Source organism: Lepisma saccharinum, chromosome 11, assembly GCF_977018435.1.
Source record: "Lepisma saccharinum chromosome 11, izLepSacc3.1, whole genome shotgun sequence".
Classification (NCBI taxonomy): domain Eukaryota; kingdom Metazoa; phylum Arthropoda; class Insecta; order Zygentoma; family Lepismatidae; genus Lepisma; species Lepisma saccharinum.
Genome location: NC_139239.1, coordinates 56,791,531 through 56,813,606, shown reverse-complemented (window position 1 = coordinate 56,813,606; position 22,076 = coordinate 56,791,531). Strand labels below are relative to the sequence as shown.

The window sequence follows — 22,076 nt, the reverse complement described above, 5'->3', positions numbered from 1 at the left end:
ATCTTCGCTTGAAGGCACGCTCGTTCGTAACGATTCCAAGTCACCCTGTATGTTGTCCAGTACGTGATGAAAATGAGGAAGATTGGATTCGACGTTCAAATTTTCCAAATATTGCATCTTCTGCTGAACCGTGCTTAACGTGTCCTGAATACTCGTCAACACACTTGCTTCAGCGTGAATATTTTTAATTTCTTCGTTGATCAACTCCAGAGACGCCTGAAGCGTAGCGATGGTGGTTTGAATGTGTTCGAAATCTTGATAAGCCTCCAGTTGAATTTTTATGTTCGCGACGCTTTTACCGATGACCTGCAGTTCGTCCGACGATGGTAGGTTCGTCATTGTATCTTCCAAAGTCTGCAACTTGGATTTAATTTCTTCCAACGTGCCGGTGAATTCTTCTTGTAATTTAGAAACAACGACCTGCAAGCGTTCTATATCAATATCATTCACGACGGTTTGAAGTTCAGAGAAATTCTTTTCTATTGCGGAAGTTCGCTCTTCGATTTCGAGTTTCAATTTTTCCAAATCTTCATTTTTCGATTGAAATTGCTGTAATTTGGCCAAATCATTTTGAAGCGAATCCATGCTCAACTGTATATTTTGAATGTTGTCGTAAGAAGGTACGTCGACATAATTTTTTATCAGTGTTTTCAGTTCGGAATCGATTTTCAGAATGGGATCGAGACATTGCGTTTGGAGCGTAGCGATCTCAGACTCTAAACTTTTGTTTAAGGTCTCCTGCAAAGCGATCAAATCGGTCCTCAACTTCTTAACACGAACGTCCAACATGAGAATCTCTTCTGCATGGTCTACACGCTTGGTGTTGCCGAAAATGTCGTTAGGCATTTTTGGTTAACGGTTATTTATAATAGGATAGACGATTCGTAATTCTACGAAGAGAGGAATAAGTTTGTCGTAGTCTCCGAGGAGTTCCACGTACAGGTAATCTCCTGCAGACACATCGTACGTAATGTTAGAAAGTATCTTGTCGTGCTTCATTCGAAAAATGTTCTTGCCGGTAGAAATTTTGATTTCGCCTGTGTTCTCCGGATTCACGGTAATTTGAAGTTTCCCGTCGATCGGAATTTCATAGAAATGTAAATTGTTATTAAAAACATAAAACATCTTGCCCACATCGTTATTTATTTTTGTCCATATACTATTAAGATGTACAATTAGTAGACCATTGAGTTTAGATAACACGGAAGGTAAGAGGTTATTGGAATTTGGCGGTGCAGTCTCCATGTTGTTTTGTTTGCGAAAACCAAAGAGATTCATTGTCCTTGTTAGTTATTTAACACGTTGTGCATTTGCTATTCTTCAAAAAACAGAGGGAGGAAAAGAATGAAAGAGGGAGCCCTCGGGCGATGAAAAATAAGAGTTGAATTTAATGAGGCCTCGTTTAGAGCGGGCTTAACAACATAATAACAGGTTGCAACTTTTCATCGCCCGAGGGCTCCCTCTTTCATTCCTTTCCTCCGTATGCTATTCTTCTTCAAAGACACAGCGGACTTCATGGCTATGGGGTTACAGTTAACACACGTCACATTTATCGCTTTTATTGTAGTGCCCCCACTCTCGCGTGTGGATTTGACAATCGAGAACACGTAACTTGTTGTCCGTTGCATCCAATGCGACCTTGGTTACGCGCGTCGTGTACAAATCATGCAATTTACTTGCAATGCGATGATCGGTGCTGAGTTGCCTTTTACCATGAAAAAGGCATTCTTTGTAGTCTTGCATGCTAAATTTGCTGGTACTTATTTTTCCCACCCCCTTCGCCTTCTTGATCTCTTTTTCTTCTGTAATCTTTACACAGTACATTTTGGCACGAAGCCCCGCAAATTCGCTGATGTACTCCCCGCCAACTTCATCTTTGTATTTTCCAATCGTCATTTTGTTTTCTGCCGAATGTAAGTGATGGCCTGATGGTAAGTTGCTAAAATCAAACAGATGCTTCATCTTAGTCAGATCATGTTCGAGGCTTGGTGTTTGGATTAGAAAAATGAAGCTATCCGTGTCAATGTAACATATTTGGATGTTATCTCTATAAAAAGGTTGAAACTGATCGTAGTACGATTGGTACATGTGCAATTTTGATAGTTCAAGGACAGTGGCACCTATGGCAATCGGCTTGTTGAGCATCACTTGCTTCTTGTTCCTCTCGACGAATACTAGATTCTCGTCGAAAATAGTGAAGTTTTTGAAGTAGGGGGACGCGACGATCTTTTCAAATTTCTTTTCGTCCGTGACCAACGTTGCGTCAATGTAATTACGCACGTTCTCCATCGTCTTGCCGTAGATGGCGTTATTGAAGAGTTTGTACAGATCCTTGTCTGCAGGCGATGTCGATTGCGCTCTGCGTCGCGTGTTCTCGGCTATGTACGGTTCGAGCCACTTACTCTGTCGGAACTTCAATCCTCTATGAACTTTCTTCAACTGCAAGCCGTGACTTATGTAAAATTGGAGGAGTCGGTAGTGCAGAACGTAATTCCGCTTGTTCTCCATGCTTAGTATGAGTTTTGGCTCCGATCCTCCAGGTGGCTTCTTTTTGGAGGGGGCCAGGGCCAATCCATGATGTTTCTCGTGAAGTGTTTCGGGATAATCGAGATCCACTTCCAAGAAACAGCCCCATTCGTTATCTTCGCTCCAGTTGAGAAAATCGTTGCAGGAGAATTCCTCTTCGGTCATCCACGCGTAGTCGCTGATGGGAAGACAGTGGGACATGGAGTGGCCGTACAGGTTGTTGACATCCCAGTAGACGATGTAGGTGTTGGGCTTCGATGCATCGTAACCAGGCGTATGAGGATTGTTTGCCTGAGCATGGCGTCGGGGACATTGGACGATGCCACCGCGTATCGCACTCTCCATGAAGGCATATTGTTCCTTCTCTGCGATGAGTCCTAGTTCCACGTTGGTGTATTTCATCATCGATTCCCAAGTCAATCCCGGCGTGGTGAAGAAATACACAGGATCCAACTTGTATATCGTGATGCATCTCTTACGAAACGATTCGAAAATATCCATCAGAAGTGTCACGTCCAATTTCAGATAAAGATCGTGATAATCGCGAAAAGTTTGGCAATTGAATGCCGTCCACACACTACGAGCGTGTTCGTAGTCCTCTTCGGAACAGACGTCCTCCGTGAGAGAAGAATAAAATACCTCCCGGGGTGGAAGTTCCGTCTCGTCAAATTTGTCGAAATTGTTGACGTACTCGTAGGGGTAGACACCCTTGCGACGCAACAGATTCAAATTTTCATCTCTCCCCGAAAAACATTTTTGCTTGGTGGCCACAAGATCTTCGTCGCCAAGTTGAGATGCAAGGCTTGCGAGGCTGGAGGACAGGAAATTGTAAGAGTCCAGGATTCGCACTTCCACACTTCTTCCTTCTTCGAGAGGGATCCACACTCTCACTGTAATATACTTCTCCCTCGTTCTTGGAATAATGTTGATTCGAGAAGTTATGTTGTGGAGCTCTTTGACGAAGAGATGTGTGTCGTACTTCTCCGTGTAGTGCAGAAACACGGCAATAAAATGCGACTCCTTAATTTTAAGATTGCACGAATTACAGATGGTGCTCAGAAATAATCCATTCTGGTGGTCATGGTGGACGACCTTGTAATTTTCGGCGGTGAAAGTCTGGTTACACTCCTCGCATCTTGTCGCCGCGTCATGTCTCTGTTGTTGTTCTGTTGTGAGGGTAGGTGGAGAAACGTAAGAGCCTTTCAGGCCGGGTGCAAGTTTTCTCGCGCATTCCGCTATCTTCTCAACAAAATGTTTTGCCGCATCAGGTCCGCAATACAAGATGACATCATTCAATTTTTCTCCGTAGATGGAGAAACTGCAAGGCTCGTGGTGAAAAATTTGGGTCGTGCTTGAGGTAGAGGGATCAGGGTTGCAAGACGTCATGGGAACTTGGAAGCTTTCAAAGTCGGCATAAAGGACGACGGGATGGTGGAGAAGAGCCTGGTGTTTCTGAAATTTCATCTTGGTTCCGGGTTCCGGCATGACATCTTCGGGTTCTGCATTCACGGAGCCAAAACACTTGTGCTGTTCTCTCATCTTCTTACCCCCGCGAAAAATTCTCAAACACCGATCGCAAATTTCGATCTTATCGTGATTCTTGCTGATCTGTCTTCCTACTAATCCTGAGAAATTCCGTATCAAACTGTAACGGCCATCTACAAGCAAGAGTCGAATTACATTATTCTGGCTTCTAGCAGGTCTTAAGACACGAATATTGCCGGAATCGTCAACCCCAAAAACAGAAATATCGATATCTTCTTCTTTTTCCTCTCTATAGTTTTTTAAAAATTGATTGATCTTATTTAGAGGCACAGGATAGGAAATTCCTCTCATCATATTCTCGTATCTTCCCTCGTATTCTCTGTAATTGGACAGGCGTTGGGGGTCATTATTATTAGACGGGTGTAATGCGGCGATGACAGACCATAGGAAACTCTTCTGATCATTACTTTGTATGTTCAACACTGCATTTTGCTTTTTTTGTTTTTTTGTTTTTTTTTGAGGGCTGCGTAATGGTTTGAAATTGCAGACTCGAAGTTCTAACATGTGGTTGTGACCGCAAAGACTCCACCCACTTCCTCTACCTTCAAACTCTTCTTGTTTTTGTGTCAAGTGCTCAAATAGCCGTGTCACTATCTCGTCAAGATTCTCGTTATTGTCATCGTGTAAGGCTTCACACCCTACGTAAAAGCTAAAAGTGCTTGACTCGGACGAGACAACTTTCTCATACAGCAGGGTCAAGACGAGATGAATTTTAATTGCAACATTGACGAGGCAATCGCGTAATTTATCGACTACCAGAGATTTCACATTGTCGAGGAAGATGCTCGAGTCACACTTTTCGTCGCTTCCAGATTTATACGTTATGATACGTGCACTTTTATTCAAAGCACCATCTTCATACTCATCAGTGCGAGATTTTTTTGCCGGCGGGGCTACAACATCATGATCCGGTCGACGACATTTTTTCAAATGCCTAGCAATATTGGGTTTAGAAATTAATATTCCGCAGTTGCGACATGCCACTTTCCCGCAAAGACCGGAGGGACCTGGTTGCGATTCCATTTTTTCTCTCTGTTATTTATATATACAGAGAAATTTTTTTGGGGGGTTGTGGTAATGGTAGTGGAAAGCGCACTGAAACAGAAGGAAAAAAAGTTGAAAAATGCTAGATATTTTTTCCTTCCACATATATATTAGACGCGAACAGTATGTATGTATGTATGTGTGTGTGCAGTGTTGTAGGGGGTTAAAAATATACGACGTGTAAGTGTGTGTCAATTTTTATGACTCCTTTGAATATGTGTGTGTCAGACGCAAAACAAAAAATATTAATATATCATGAAAATAAAAACTTACCTTTCAACAGAGATAGAGAGAGAGACTTCAAAATAAAAACTCGTAGCTCACTAAAACTTCCACGATGATATATATGTATACTGCTAGATAAACAATTAAGAATACCGAACTGCCACGATTGACGTTCACCTTTCAAGAGAGATAGAGAAACTTCAAAATAAAACTTGTAGCTCACTAAAACTTCCACGATGATATATATGTATACTGGCAGACAAACAATTAAGAATACTGAACTGCCACGATTGACGTTCACTATGATAATGATGTACAAAAGAAGAAACTGGTACGTTATATAAAAACTCCTCCCTTTTTCTCCTTCCCTCCTTCCTACTCCACGCGACTCTCTTTGGTAAAAACACAATAAGAGCTATGGTCAATATCCTAGCAAATAAAACTCTTGTTGACTGATTTACTCATGTTATATTTTTTTTCAACAAAAGATTTTGTGATGCGCACAATATCCTGTGGGGGCAAATAACAATAAACGGGACGTTGATAGTTCCACCCATGTATGTATTGTCGATCATTTCCCCTCGCCCTCTATTCCACGCCCCGTCAGGGTGTGGTGTGTGAAACAAGCGATTCCCAGTATAAAACTCAAAAAGCGGAAGTTGCTGCTGTGTTTGCTTCCGTCATATTCCCCTCTGATTCTATTGTTATCGGGGATGTGATGGATTCTTCATTCAGAACCGTGGGAAAGCTGAAAAAAAATAGAATCTCTTCGGGCGAAAGAGGATGCAAGGTAAATAGGTTCGGGGAGGGGTTGCTGTAGATAGTTTGGTCCCGTGATGAAAATATTACATTGAGCGACGAAACACAATTGCTCCACAGTGGGACAGGAAAAATTCTACCGAGCGTCGCTATCCACGCGAACATTAGAAATTCCCTGAATGCCTTGGGGGCTTGGCATAGGATTATCGATTTTCGTTTTTAGAGAATAATTTATGTAAGATTCTAGCATCGAGAATAAACAATATTGATTAAATTTTTGACAACATTCACAGTACAAATCTAAACTCGTCATGATTTCCTCGCCACCATGCACCCCCCGGCGAGGTTATATAGGGGCCAGGGATCCTAAAAAACAACAATTATTATTTTGTTTGCTTGCGCCACAATACGGAAAATAATAAGAGGCATACGCGCGCGCGCACGTATGTGCGTGGCACATCGTTCCCTCCCCGAGAGAGAGGGGTTTACGTAGGTCACGATATATATAAACATTTGGTCCCGGACTTGGAAAATTACGATAAAATACACTCATCTTTCAAAAATAAGCGAATAAGAGAATAAGAAAATGAGAAGATGAGAGCGCGTGCGTGTGTATATGCCACATCCTTCCCCCCCGAGAGAGAGGTTTACGAAGATCGCTATATATAAACATTTGGTCCCGGACTTGGAAAATTACGATAAGGTGCACTCATCTTTTCAAAGATGAGAGGATGAGAGAATGAGAGAATGAGAGAATGAGAGAATGAGAGATTAAGAAGATGAGAGCGCGCGAGTGTGTATATGCCACATCCTTCCCCCCCGAGAGAGAGGTTTACGAAGATCACTATATATAAACATTTTTTTTTGGTCCCCTTGATTCCAGCACTCCAACTTCATCTCTAATGTTGACGACAATATTCTAAAGGTAGAGAGAATAAGAGAATGAGAGAATGAGAGAATGAGAGAATGAGAAAAAAAGTTTACGTAGGTCGTGATATATAAACATTTGGTCCCAGACTTGGAAAATTACGATAAGATGCACTCATCCTTCAAGAATAAGAGAATGAGAGAATGAGAGAATGAGAAAAAAGGTTTACGTAGGTCGTGATATATAAACATTTGGTCCCAGACTTGGAAAATTACGATAAGATGCACTCATCTTTCAAAAAATAAGAAAATAAGAAATTAAAAAAATGAGAGGATAAGAGAAAGATGGGAGAATGAGAGGAGGATGAGAGGAAGATGAGAGAATAAAAAAAGAATGAGAAAGATGAGGAGGATGAGGAGATGAGAGCTCATCTTTCACTCATCACTGCCTTTTTGCGCCCGTGAAACGTCGTCAGCGTAATAAATGAGGCGCGGAACGGGGAGAGAAAGTGAGTTTTTCAACTTTTTGTAGTCGTTTAGTCAAAAAATCAGAGTTGCGGTCAGATGCACAAAAATACTCTACTGTAATGCTTATGCATCCCACTGTACCAACTCGAAAATTAGCCTGGAGTTGCTGAGGAGAACCACGGAAATGGTTTGAACCAGGGTACTAGCCCCTCAAGTCAACCACCTACCTAATTCGTTCTATAGCTTTGCCACGTCACCTAAAACCAGTATGATTTCATCATACATTCTTTGGTAGTCCTTCTGTATGACAAGGAGAGAATCTCTTCTGTGTACATTGCTAGCATAATGCTTTGCGAAATGTCCACCAGTACAAAGACAAACTCCATTAAGCTCTACTGTGAGCCATCTTGAATTAGCAATCAGGTAGGTATCTTATGTGCACTGAAGACAAATCAATATGCTTTAGTGTCACTGATAGATTTCAGTATTAAAGACACATTCTGAAGAATAGTACAAACAAAATGTCTATCGTCAAGGAAGCTCATACATTAGCGATTTCTTTTTGTAAGGAGACGATAAAACACACACACCAGTCAGAAGCTCGTTTCGAGGTAAAACAGGAACTGACATATCAAATCTTCCCCATGCAGGATGCACAATTTCGCCGCCGTAACTGCGCGCATGCGCGCTATGAACGAAATTGATAGCTATCGTTGAATCGCACCTATCTCCCCCTTCCACCGCAGGTTTATATCTCCTGCATTTTATCACGGCAGACTCTTCTTCGGTGATGTCAAACTAAAACTTGATTTCGGTCGTCGATTGCAGAGAATTTCGTCCAGAATGCTCAGAATTGGAATAATTGTAGTGTTAGCAGTAATTATCAAGAGTGACATAGTTTCTGCTGTGTGCGGTTACGAGGTAAGTTGTGAAGTTTTCTTCTGCGATTGTTTCGCTTGTTATATAAACATTACACTGTACTTGGAAAGTATTTATTAAATTTTATGCACTCTAATAGCTAACTATGTGGTATAACAAAACTCGAATGTTTGTTACGCGTGCAACTCAAGCATATCAGAAAAGTTTTCGCAAAAGTGAAGTGAATATTATGCATATTTAGGATCTTCAGGATGGACCGTTTGAAAACGCTAGGCGCGAGGCGTATTTCGAAAAGTGAAAATATAGACAAGTTGTTCTTCTCGTAAATCAGGCAAGATGATTATTAGATATTAGAGACACTAAGAGCCTCTACCGAATATCGAATACGCCATCGAGAGGTTCAACACGATTATTAATATTGCATAATTATTACACACACACACAGGCGCATACACACATACATATGTGTTTTGGTGCGTACGTAAACAGAGGATTTCGCCGTTAACAGCCGACAAAGTTTCACAGTAGATAGAGAACATCAAGGCTTCGTGTTTGTAACAGACTCATTGTTGTCACTGGCATCAATGACGTATTTAGGGGGGCGTCCAGGGGGTCCGGACCACTCCCAAAATATTTACTAAGTACAAAAATTAAATAATGAAAATAATGGATTAATGATATAACTAAAATTAAATAATGAAAATATACTTTTTCTTTAATCGAACTTTATTTATTTCCTCCAAACTTATTGGAAGGAAAGGATTATATTGTGATCATACGACTTTGAATGTCAGTAGAAGATGATTTATATCAGATTTATTACTACTTGCAACGTAACATTCATAAAATATCACCAGGAACTTTACTTTTCGTCAAATGGATCTAACATCCTTTTTTCTATATTCAATAAATATTCAATTCTTTATCTATTTGACATTAATTCCCTTGCCAGGGCAGACCTATTCATGTAATACAAATATATTAATTAATTTGAATATTTTAATTAATACTATTTTAATTAATTTAATATAACAATTATTTTTTTTAAACATTATTATTATTTTGAGACACTTGGTTCCGAGCCCCCCTCCCCCAAAACATATTTCTAGATACGTGCCTGACTGGAATTCATTTTTTTCTGTCGGATAACATGACACTTGTACTTCAGGAACACGGAATCATGCTATCAGAGGATGAATCTCAGATTAACTAACCCTTTCACTCAATTCATGTAATGTTGAACGGAATTGAAAGTAGTGAAAATATTTCGAATGAACCTTCCTACAGTCATAAAAATGCATTCATTTTGTTCCTCTGTGTTAGCATTTTAGAATCATGATTCAAATGTATATTCCCTAGCGGCCTTGTGCTGTGGCTCGACTCACAATACATTTTTCAAAATTATCGGGAGGTCGGCCTCCCTTCCCCCTCCAACGACGTCTTTGATTCTGTGGACTGAAAATTGTGCCCACAATGGAATTTGAACCAGAGTGCCCCGATTGCAAGTTATTCACTACATTTTCTGAGAGGTTCAGGATAAGCATTTCGCTTGTTTCCGTTCCGAAGCAAATATGAACTTTCAGACATGTCGTACAGTCACCGGCAATAAAAATAAGACACCTAGGTCCTGAAAAGCTTTCTTTCTTTCAAGATGTTATGTTTGTTGCCTAACTCTAAGGCGATAAGTGGATATTAATAGCAAATGTGGCAACTTCTACCACCGCCGTAGAGTTAGGCAACGCACACACAACGCCTTGCAGGGGAGCGAGCGTTTCAGGATCTAGGTGGCACATTTCTATTGCCGGCGACTGTACATTATTCCAAAGTACTTATCACTTTTCTCCTATTTTTTAGAATTTTTGGAAATTATTTTGTTTTCAAGTTTATATTATCGACATAGGCTAAACAGCACATGATCTACTGCAACAGCAAAACAATCGTTTCCTTTGAATTACTAGGAGGATGAAGGGTGTGCTGTATAATGAACTCTCATTTTACATGTACCCAGAATATTTGAATTATTGGCTGATGCATCAATTGAAACCTTGAACGATAGTTGGCTCTGTGTCGGAGAGCGTTAAGTGATCCACTCTCGATCTCGTCACCGAAGTTCTCGGTATCGAGTCCCGGACTGGTCATGGGTGTTCTTTGTAATTGTTCCTTCATCAGTTTCATTTTCTCATCACTCGTCATCGTCGCGATTATCCAAAAGTATCTAAATTCCAAAAACACAAATTGAACTAAACATAATTTGATTTTGATAGTTGGTTGGTTGGGTACTTTTAGTCCACTTTATGCACAGTATGGCTAATCGGGACTGGACCTACAGTTTAAAGTGGGATCCGAACCACTATGTGCCTCCACCGGGTATCGAACCCGGGACCCTTTGACTACAAGGCGATGACGCTACCACTGCGCCATCGGGGAGGCCTTTGATTTTCATAGAGCGAGAGAGATAGGGAGAGGGTGTAGGGAAGTATAGGAGGTAGCAGGGTGGATAAAGATCATGATTTTTATTGAAAAAATCATTTTTATATATATTTTCATTTAAATCGGATTTTTTTATTATTTTTTAAAAACACGCTTAAAATTGTTTGTATGGTTTTTGACACCATACATATAGATATATGTTTTTTTTAAATAGAAATGCTTTTTATACCAAACGGCTATGTAAAATATTTGAACAGTTTGATTGAAGCAAAAAAAAATATATACCTAAATATATATTTTTCTGTTTCTGATACTGTACCTACGATGCAAATATTGTTGAATGTGTTATTGAAACTCTAATAATTTCAGTAACTTTTCTTCCAGTGAAAATAAAACATTCTGGATATACTCTAAAATTGTAACTTAAAATAGTAACTGAAATATTTTTATACTCTTTGTAATTGAATTTTGGAGATTTTTTATTTATAATTTGAAGAATATCAGCTACTATGTTTATTTACAGTTTAATGATAATGGCACTATTTATGGTTTAACATAATTAGTATTTTGTATATTTTTCTGCACAAAATGTTTGCTACTTTTGCCTATAAAAATTATTGAATTTTAAATCAAGAGAAATCCTGTGTTTACATTTCCTTTCATATCAGCTTCACAACATCAGTACATATATTTTATTTCCTTTATTTTCCTATCTTAGAGCCTAATAGACACCATTAAAGGATTACGAGTTTATTGCAAAATCCTTATGAACATTATTCTAAAATAATAAATTATAAATTATCAATTTAATTTTTTAAAATTTAAATCTTGTTTTAAATCGCGATTTAAATCAATCCACCTTGGGAGATAGAGAGAGGGGAGAAGGAGAACGTGTGTATGTAAGGGAGAGACGGAGGGGGGGGGGATCGAGATGGAGAGAGAGAGAAAACTGTGATTATGAGAATTTAAACACTCTCTCTTCCACATTAAAAACATGTGCCTTTTGATATACTTTATATTATTTATATCGATTACTTATTCACTAAATGCCTTCTTGTAATCAAGGACTAACTGTGAATTGATTGAGGTACGTAGAACACAGAAACACGGAATTCAAACTCAATATTCATGGCTTGAATGTCGTAACGTTAACCGCCAGGCCATGTCAGACTGAACTGTTTCTAATATGTATACTGATTGTTCTACAATCGAGAAAGTTACCATTGTTACGGAATCATTAAAACATACCCTGAAATAAAAACACTAAATGCGCTGACCAAGGCAGTTTTTTTAACGTAAATACACTATGCACGTAATGTTTCGACCCTGTATCAGGGCATTTTTCAGGCTACGAAACGATTTTAAAAAAGTTTCGTGGTGTCAAGAAGGGCCTGATGCAGGATCGAAACGTTACGTTCATAGTGTTTTTACTTTCACATTTAGTGTTTTTGTAACATGGAAACAAGACCTAATTCTATTACCCTGAAATTCTTATAATTTATGTTGCTTTTTGACAGACAAGACAGGTAATGGTAAAATGAAAGAAGAAATGCACGATGCAAGGTTGTTAGGATTTCATTTGTTGTTTTTTTAAACTAGCCGCTAACAATAGTATGTTATCCCTGACTGTACAGCCACCGGCAATAAAAATGAGACACCTTGATCCTAAAATACTCGCTTCCCTGAAAGGTGTTGCCTAACTCTACGGCGAGAAGTGGATTTTAATAGTTTCAATGGAAACTTCTACCACCTCTGTAAAGTTAGGCAACACACACAACGCCTTGCAGGAAATAGTATTTCAAGATCTAGGTGTCCCACTTTTATTGCCGGTGACTGTACATGTTTACTATTCATGAAGTAGAAAACCAAAAGGAAATTATAATGCACCTATTTGTAGATTTGTGAAATAAGAACACAACATAAACAATATTTTTAGGATAGGATTTAGGATTTGCTTTATTTTGCTTAGCCTCTTGTGCCATTTTTAGCTAATTTGCGAAGTTGAGTGATGATATGATGAAATTGATGAATGGACACTCACAAATCCATGACCAGGCCAGGATTCGAACCTGGGACCCCTTGCGTCGTAGCGGGATATGCTAACCACTCCGCCGCGGGGGCCGGCGAACAATATTTTTAAAACGTTGGCTGGATATAAATAACAAAAACAAGCTCTTGTAACATTTTATTACAAAATATATATTTTGAATAAGTGCTTTCTTCTTAAATGTTACTTGGAAATGCAACTGTATTTTTCGAACAAAAGCCAACAATAACAACTGACCTCTTGTTCTTGATAAGTATGGGAAAACCGCTCTAGCAGCTAAGAATTACGATAACAACCGCCATTTAGATTGTATCGCTGCGGTTCTGACTAGTCAAAGAACACTATGTATAATCCCATTGATTTCTCTCTGTCTGTGAGATGCTTGACGTGGACCGTACCACGAGCTGGCGAGACACTTGTGTCTACAAAAAATACACGAGTAGAGTATACAGACGCTAATAAATTATCCTTGTTATGAAAAATATTGTTCCGTCTGCCGTATCGCAAGAACAATACTCAAATAACTACAAAATAGGCACATCTGCGACCTCTATTGGCACATGCAGTCTCAATGGCGGTGATAAGATCCCACACAGGCACCAAAGTGCTGGAAGGGGGGGGGGGGTAAACGCTGGTTTCGTACTCGGCAGTGTGATATGGATATTCAATATCGAAAAAATATTTATTATTTATACATTTCGGGAGGGGTCCGAAACAAGTGCCTCACATAATAATGACATTAATAATGATAATAACATTTATAATTAGCAAGCTAACACAATTAATATATCTAATATATACAAATGTATATATGTATGTATGTGTGTATGTGTGTTTGTTCCGGCATAATTCTCGAACGCCTTGAGCGATTTCAACCAAAGTTGGACATATCACTTGTAATTTGGAAAGAAATACTGTGGGGGTAAGACATCCCTGGCACCTCTAGGGGTGAGGGTGGGAAGAGGGTGACATGTAAAATAACCGAAAACGACCGATATTAGTGTGGAATCCATAGTTTTCAGGGTCGCTAAGATAAATAGTGACACTACGAATGCCGTTCAGATCCAAGTTCATCACCTATCGGCATGGGGGGTGAAAAATAAAATGTCAAAAATTGCCTACATTAGTATCGAATCCATAGCTTTCAGAGTCGTTGTTGAGTTGGTGTTTAAAGTCCACTTTATGCACATTAAGGCTAATTGGGACTGGGCCTACAGTTTAAAGTGGGATCCGAACGACTTATGCCTTCGCTGGGTGCCGAACCCGGGACCCCTCGCTACCCCACTGCGCCATCGGGGAGGCCCAGTTTTCAGAGTCGCTAAGCTAATTGGTGACATTCACTGTTACCTTTGAGAGAGAGAGAGAGAGAGAGAGAGAGAGAGAGAGAGAGACAGAGAAAGAGAAAGAGAGAGAGAAAGAAAGAAAGAGAGAGAGAGAGAGAGAGAGCGAGAGAGAGAGAGAGAGAGAGAGAGAGACTTGCTTTCTCGATCACGATCAACAAGTCACAGGTGCAGTCTATTAAGTACTGCGGAGTGGATTTAAGATCGGCATGTTTCTGCCACGGACAACTTTAATAGACGATTGGGATAAATAAATACCCGGGCAACGCCGGGCAATCAATCAGCTAGTACAAATATATTAATAAAACACTAAGAATACTCACCAAGGTAGAATTTGTTGCAAAAGAACATACTATAAAAGTAACGTTTCCACCCTTTAACATGGTTTTCTTCAGACAAAGATTCACACTAAAATTTTAAACTTTATATTCCAACATGGTGGCCACATTAAGGTCCGCCATATTGGAGTAAACTGCACTTTTAAGAAAGGTCGTCATGTTACATATCAGAATGGACTAGAATTTCACGAGAAACCTGATTGTATACTTGATTTTGACTTAACTTTTTAAATTGCTTAAATTTTTAGTGTCTCGTATAGTTGAGGTCATAGATAATGATGTTAACTGTATACATTCTCGAAATTTCTTAACGATGTATGTAGTACACCAAACGGCAAAAGTAATAGCAGGCAAGTTGTCCATCACCATTTTCATCAATTTGTTTTCAATAGTATGACACTCTTGAATTGAAATAGAAACGTAAATAAACAGAGAGCAAAATCAACAATGTATCAACAAAATTCCATTCCTTAAAACAAGACAAGACATACAGAATGAAAATAGCGATGGACAAATTGCCTATTATATTATTTGCCGTTGGCTGTACTATTCGTTGACGTCACTGAAATCTCTTGCAAAAATACGACACGAGAAGAACCATCTCCACTGGTTCCTTTCGTTGTGACTACATCATCATCAATCAGCAGTATGTAACCAAAAAATATTTGTGGTTCAGGCACCATAAGAGTTAAAGTTACGTTGAAATTAATGCAATGCATTAATGATATTTGAATCCCTACATTGGCGAGTAAAAAAGAAAAATGAATTTCAAATATACCGGTACTTAGGTAAATAACAGTACCAAGATAAATATATTCAAAAATATTTGCCACAGCAACAACAAAACGTAGGGAATCAATATGATTCAGAAGAAGGTCAATTTTTCAATATTTTGATTACTTTGTTCTGTGATTATTGTTGTTGTTATTATTATTTATGAAACGAAGATGGACGTACTATACTTGCATACTAAGTTTTGGAATATGCTATTCAAGGACCTTATAGTTTAGACTGTTGACTTGCACTTGTTCACAGACATAATAATAGTTTATTTTTTTAGTACTGTATCATTGCAACACTTATTTAAATGATACACATTACTCTAAATTCTCAAAAACGTTCCTTGAAAATAAGCCACTGTAAATTTATGTTTAGTGAATACAAAATTACCAATATGTTTTGACAATACCAAAAAATAATAATTTCAAGAGCAGAAAAACAAGAATGTTTTAAAAATAAATTGGGTTATTGTTGATTTCAGGCATGTCCCAAACCGAAGGAAGGAATGCTGAATATCCACCTACTTGCACATACGCACGATGACGTGGGTTGGTTGAAAACAGTGGACCAGTACTATTATGGCAGTGAGTGGTCACGTGACTCCTTTAAATAGGAATTAACTTTAAATTGGTACAGAAATTTGTGAAATGTCCCTCTCTTACAGTGGTCAAATCATCAATAAAGAACTTCAAGGAAAGCTAGAAAACTTAGATTGAGTTCATTTATGAGTTGTTACACTTATATCAATGTACATTGGGAAGAGATCCGAAGGGTGTAGAAATTGATGTCTCTTGCACATTTATATGCATCAGATTTGTGGAAGAAACAGTACAATAGACATTACAAAGCATCAAGATAAATATATTAATGAACATGTAGAAATTAGATTCTTATCTTAAGACGAGGGCTAAAGAAAATTATTCATCTTTATATCATTCTTGCTATCTTTTGTTACTCAACATAGCCTATGAATTAAATATTCACTTAAAATTTGCATAAGGTAATTTGAACTTAATTTATTATTTGTGATTTTATTTCCACAATATTATTTTTATCGTTAAAATATTTATCTTCATTCATTGCATTCAATTTTATAATAGACAAGAAGATGTAAAAATAACCTCAAAGACAATAAACGCCATCTCCAATTAAGATGATTTACTAGGTATTATTATTCATGATAATTTTGATGGAGTTATTTTTCACAAATAATAGAAGTTCAATTCAAATAGCAAGTGTTAGGCTACACCCTGCTACGATTTTAGATTTATCAGTTTCAATCGAATTTAAATTAATTCCGACTATTTTTATAGAACACAAAACGGAAAACATACTCATATATTTTGTACATACTTGGTTACAAGCATATCCATTCCATCGTGAGCTATTTTTATTTGCTTGCTTTCAGGCAACCAAAGACATGCTCCGTATGGGGTCCAGTACATTTTGGATTCAGTAATATCAGAGCTACAGAAGAATCCTAATCGGAGGTATGGTATGCATTTCTTTTTTAAGAATGCTTGTATCAAATATACATCGAGAAGAATTTAAAATATAAGGGAAGCTTGCATATATTAATTTTCCTGCAATCTTATATTTACATTCAATTTTGTACTCTAGATTTTTGAACACTGGTATGTTTGTACACAATATATATATTTTTTCATGTTGGATTGTCTGAACTTTTAACCACTGTAATTAGTTTATATGTATGCCAACGTTTCAGAGACAGGTTCTGTCTTCATCTTACCCTTAAGAGTCTTGTTGCTATGTTGTCATGTATTAGTGGTCTCTGAACATAGGATGCGTTTGGGAAGTCGTCGATATGAGCGGTAGAGTACAAAGTACACTCTCCTTCCTTCAGAATTAGATTTAAATTTGCCGTCACGCCAGAAAACCACCATATAAGGTGGAACATTGGCCATCATTGAATAATCCTCACAGACATTCTGCTTTCTATTCCACGTTGTACCTTAACTCGTCACAACGACACGTGTTTTTACGCTTTAATTTGTATTTCTCATTTCTCCAGATTCATATATGTGGAAATGGCGTTCTTCTGGCGTTGGTGGCAGGAACAGAACGACTATGTGAAAGGAGTGGTGAGGCAGCTGGTGGACGAAGGACGACTGGAGTTTGTCCTAGGAGGCTGGTGCATGAGTGACGAAGCAACGCCGCATTATACCGCTTTGATAGACCAGATGACTCTAGGATTGAAGTGAGTATGGATTAAGAAAAACCTTTAGTAAGATTGTTAAGATTTGAATCTTATTTTTGTGGAAATGTTCATTCATTAATCTACCTAGGTACGTATACCGCCCATAGACATTAACTTTACTTTCACTTTTATTATGCAGGTTTACTGAACGCGCAAAGAGCAATGTTCTTGTGTCGAAATGTGCAAGTACTGTGGTACTTTGTACAGTGGAATTCACAAGTATCGCTCGGCAAATTATCAATGACTACTTTCATTATTTTTTTCTTCCATCCAACTTGTTTCTAAGGATTGTATTTTTACGTGTGCTGGTACAGAAGTTGTCAGCAGCTTGTTTGGAATTTTGGTTTAATTCTTGAAACTCTAATTGCGTAAAACAAAGAAAATAAGCATGGTGATGGACAATTTGCTTGGTAATACTTATGCATCCCACTGTACATAAAGGTGGTTTGTTATCTCACATGGGAATAAGTGCATGCAATTGTAAATAAATAGCCGGCCCCCGTGGCGGAGTGGTTAGCTACGACGCCAGGGATCTCGGATCCACCCCGGCCTGGGCAGGATGTTTGTGAGTGTCCATTCATCAATTTCTTCATGCCATCACTTATCCCCATCTTCGCAAATTAACTAAAAGTGGCACAAAAAGCGAAGTAAAATAAAGCAAATCCCTTGTAAATAAATAGAACGTTCAGTATTTCTACAAACATATGTGCAGAGAGGGATGAAAAAGAGATAATCAGATAGATAGATAGGTAGATAGAGGAAGAGAGAGGGGGGAACTGGCAAAGAGAAAGAGGCAGAAACAAAGTTAAAGATGGGGAGGGCATGAAGCTGATGAAGAGAGAAGAAAGAGTGAGAGAGTGGCATTCGGAAATGATTCGCAAATATTTCATGAAAATCGATAGAAAAGACGAAAATAAAAAAGGCAGGAACGAGAACAAGAGAGAGCATGTCAGCATATGCCACTTGAATTTTAAAGAATATGCATGAATAATTTGTTGAGGTCTCTAGCGCTTCCACTAGACGAATGGATGCATGCGTGTATTATATTACCAATTTAAATTCCAGGGTCTTTGATTGACTAACGGATTAGATTGTTATTTCATTTCAAACAAAAGCTCTCGCCTAACCAGAAAGGTGTTTGTGATCCTTGCCAGGAGTGTAATTTACCCGAAGACAGAAGTTATTGACTTTTACGCGGAATGGCCAGTCACCTTGGTGGCTCAAAGTAGGTAGCAACAGTTGCATGAAGGGTAAAAGGGTGAGGTAGGAGTTGAGAGAAATTTAATAGCATAAAGGAGGAGGAAAACTTTCTCAAAAAAGTTAAAATTGATGTATGTGTCCTGAAGTGCATGAGGAAAAACATAAAATTGTTATTGGAAAACCTACTTGAACCATTCGACACAAGGCCATAACTCCTATGGCCATGCACATTCTAAATAAATAGAACAAGAGCCACAGATTCTGGAAGAAAGCTAGAAGTGTAGTTCACATTGAGCAGGCTTTTAAGTTGGGCATTTGTGAAAGGATACACTTATCCACTCTAGTATTGTATGTCTCTGGAAAAACTAGAGATTTAAAATTATCTTCATTAGCATCTTTGTATAGCGTGGTTTACTGAAATGTCTACATTCAGCAGACTCGAACATTCAATCCTACGTTCTTGTATAAATTCAAATTAGCAATGTTGTATTTCATTTATACAAACGCCACTGACTTATACACGCTAGTTTGCATAGATATTGTAAAAATCCATTAAAATAACATTTTCGTTAACTTTGTAAGAAAGTACCTGAACATCCACTTCAATGAACCTCTAAACTTGGTTTGTTGTAGGTTCTTGAACGAGACCTTCGGCGAGTGTGGCCGCCCAAGAGTCGCGTGGCAAATCGACCCCTTTGGGCACTCGAAGGAGGTGGCAACGGAATTTGCCCTCATGGGGTTCGATGGCCTGTTCTTCGGGAGGATCGATTTCCAAGACATGAGCGTCAGGATGTACTCGAAGCAGATGGAGTTCATGTGGAGGGGAAGTGGTAGCTTGGGTAAGCATTCAAGGTTGCTTGTAGAGAGCTTGTCCTTTCAGAAAAGAACGAACCATCTAACTTGTGTCTATAATACCGAGGGATACTATAGAGATAACGAGACAGACATCTGTAAAATCGTGACGAGACCGAGACTTAGTATCCAAGGATCACATCTCGCTGGATATTTTCGTAAAGTAGAATGAAAATTGTACTAAAAAGTTTCGCTCAATATCACTAAATTATTCATAGCCTATGTTATGATAAACAGACCGAGCAAAGGCTTTGAAAGTGCGTTCAATTAAACAGGTACGTACTATCCATTGCATTTAGAATATTAGCAGCAATCCTGTACCCAAGGGAGGCCATGCTCCTCTAACAATGAAATATTTATATGCGATCCTAAAAATACATACAATTTTTCAGATTGTGATAGAATTTCGATTTTTCTCTTGCGCAAATGAATGGGTTGTTTGTGGAGATAGGCAAGCTCCAGAAGTCTGCAATCTGCAATATTTGGTCGTTTTCATTTGATGAGCATTGATGGGAGGCTACCAGACGTCCCGATAGCCGATTTAAATTCATTAGAAGAATCAGTGCTAATACGTTTCATTTACTATAATTTATACATATATTATTTTCTAAACATAGAATTATCATGGCTGTTCAATGATACTGGTACAAGAAAATTAAAGGAAATTTGAAAACATGGTAATTTGCGGAATGCAGCACTATTCGAATACTTCCGAGAATTGGGTGTAAACAAGAAGCACCAAACTGTACTCTGTGTGACACCCTTGGTCTGTAAGTCATTGTGTTGCTGATTGTTTGTCTGGTTGGGAAAGCGGGTTCAGTATGAATGAAATGGGTTCAGATTGTGTGCTTGAAAAAGTTGGAGAAAATTCGACGATTGGGAACGGCGACCCGTATGTTTTATTTGTGACCTCCAACTTTCTACCGATTTCCTTTCATAAAATGTCCATTTCCTAATCGGGGAGGATAAAGAAAAGTTCAAAACAAGAGGATGGACCGGGATGTGATTGTAAAAGCTTGTCCTTTAGGTCGGCATACTTTATCTTGTTTGAAATAAGTCCGCTAGAGAAGTACAAAGTACAAATAAGATATTAAATATATTTCCTCAAAGTACCTTCCTTTGAATTAAATCTATTATATCTCCTAAGGACGCGCGTTTAGAGCCAAACACAGGGTACTAGGTGCCAGCGAAGTTCAACTTATGCTAGATTTAGAACAATAATGCTAGAGTTGGCATCACTGAATGAGAAATCTCTCGATGCTTAACCGAGCAACCCCATCCCCTCACTTCCACACTCCTCGCCAATCCCGATGTAGGTGGAAGATCAAGCTTTCTCAGCAGCAGGGACGACTGTCGTGTTTGGCTGTCAGGTGGAGCAAGCGAGTGATAGCGAACAGTAGCAAAACTAGTCAAGTGTACGCGCATTGCGGTCATAATTTTATAATATGCATTAATCTTACAAAAAGTAGAAGACTGGAATAAGTGTAAATGAACTGCAGGAAGTTCCTCACTTCCTAGATGGAGGAATCTCCCCTGGGCGACAGCACTGATCTTGATGTGCATGATGCAAAAATCTGCATTAGCGGTTGGTTAGTTTCGTTAACACTGGCGTCAGAGGTGGGGAACGGGGGGCAAGCTCCCAAACATGGAGAATTGAATTGCTGTTTGTATGTATATGTACAGGGTGATGCAAAAGTCCCAGGACACCCCTCTTTCTCTGAAATGGATGCGATAATGGCAGACCCAACTTCACCTGGGTACATCGGGGTAAGGGGCTCATGTGTTAGGTTGCTTCCGGGACATGGCTGCCATCTTGAAGTCCGTCATATTAGTTCGAGGTAAAATTTTTCAAATAGAAAGGGGGTCATATGGGGTATGAAATCACATTAGAATTTTCCAATAAATGCAATGTTGTAATTAGTTTTGTGATAGTTCTAACGGTACAAAAGTTATTGACACTGCAGATTTGCAATTTCCCGGTCACCAGTTTAGCCAGCGTGGTCTTGTTGAATGGCCACCAAGATCTCCCGACATCATTCCTCTGGACCTTTTTCTATGGGTTACTTGAAGCAGATTGTGTACTCCGAGAAAATTCGCGACGGACACCACCTTCGCTATCGCATCATGTGGACCTGTGATCAAATACCCCCATAGATGCTCATGCGGGTACATGCAGAGTGGATCTCACGCCTTGAAGAGTGTGTTCGGCACAATGGGAACCGCATTGAGCACATCCTCTAGAACATGCCGGTGGGTACCACGTGGTTGCCATCTTTCAGTGTCAATAACTTTTGTACCGTTACAGCTATAACAAAACTAATTACAGCATTGCATTTCTTGGAAAATTCTAATGTGTTTTGATACCCCAACATGACCCCCCCCCCTTGCCATTTGAAAAAATTGACCTCGATCCAATATGGCGGACTTCAAGATGTGTGAGGGTGCTTCTGGGACATGGCCCCTAACCCCGATGTACCCAAGTGAAGTTGGATCTGCCATTATCGCATCAGTTTCAGATAAGGAAGGGTGTCCTGGGACCTTTGAATCACCCTGTATAG

At 38.9% G+C, this 22,076-nt stretch overlaps 1 protein-coding gene across 1 annotated transcript in view; it reads left to right on the top strand.

Moving 5' to 3' along the window:
• Positions 1-8,181: 8,181 nt before the first annotated feature.
• The window catches only part of LOC145994817 (lysosomal alpha-mannosidase-like), a 43,478-nt gene continuing 29,583 nt past the window's right edge, over positions 8,182-22,076 (top strand). Inside the window, exons 1-5 of the mRNA XM_083131135.1 lie at positions 8,182-8,355; positions 15,730-15,832; positions 16,657-16,738; positions 17,281-17,466; positions 19,300-19,505. Of these exons, the coding sequence (XP_082987261.1) occupies positions 8,278-8,355; positions 15,730-15,832; positions 16,657-16,738; positions 17,281-17,466; positions 19,300-19,505 (655 nt within the window). The 5' untranslated portion in view covers positions 8,182-8,277. The remainder of the gene's footprint in view (positions 8,356-15,729; positions 15,833-16,656; positions 16,739-17,280; positions 17,467-19,299; positions 19,506-22,076) is intronic.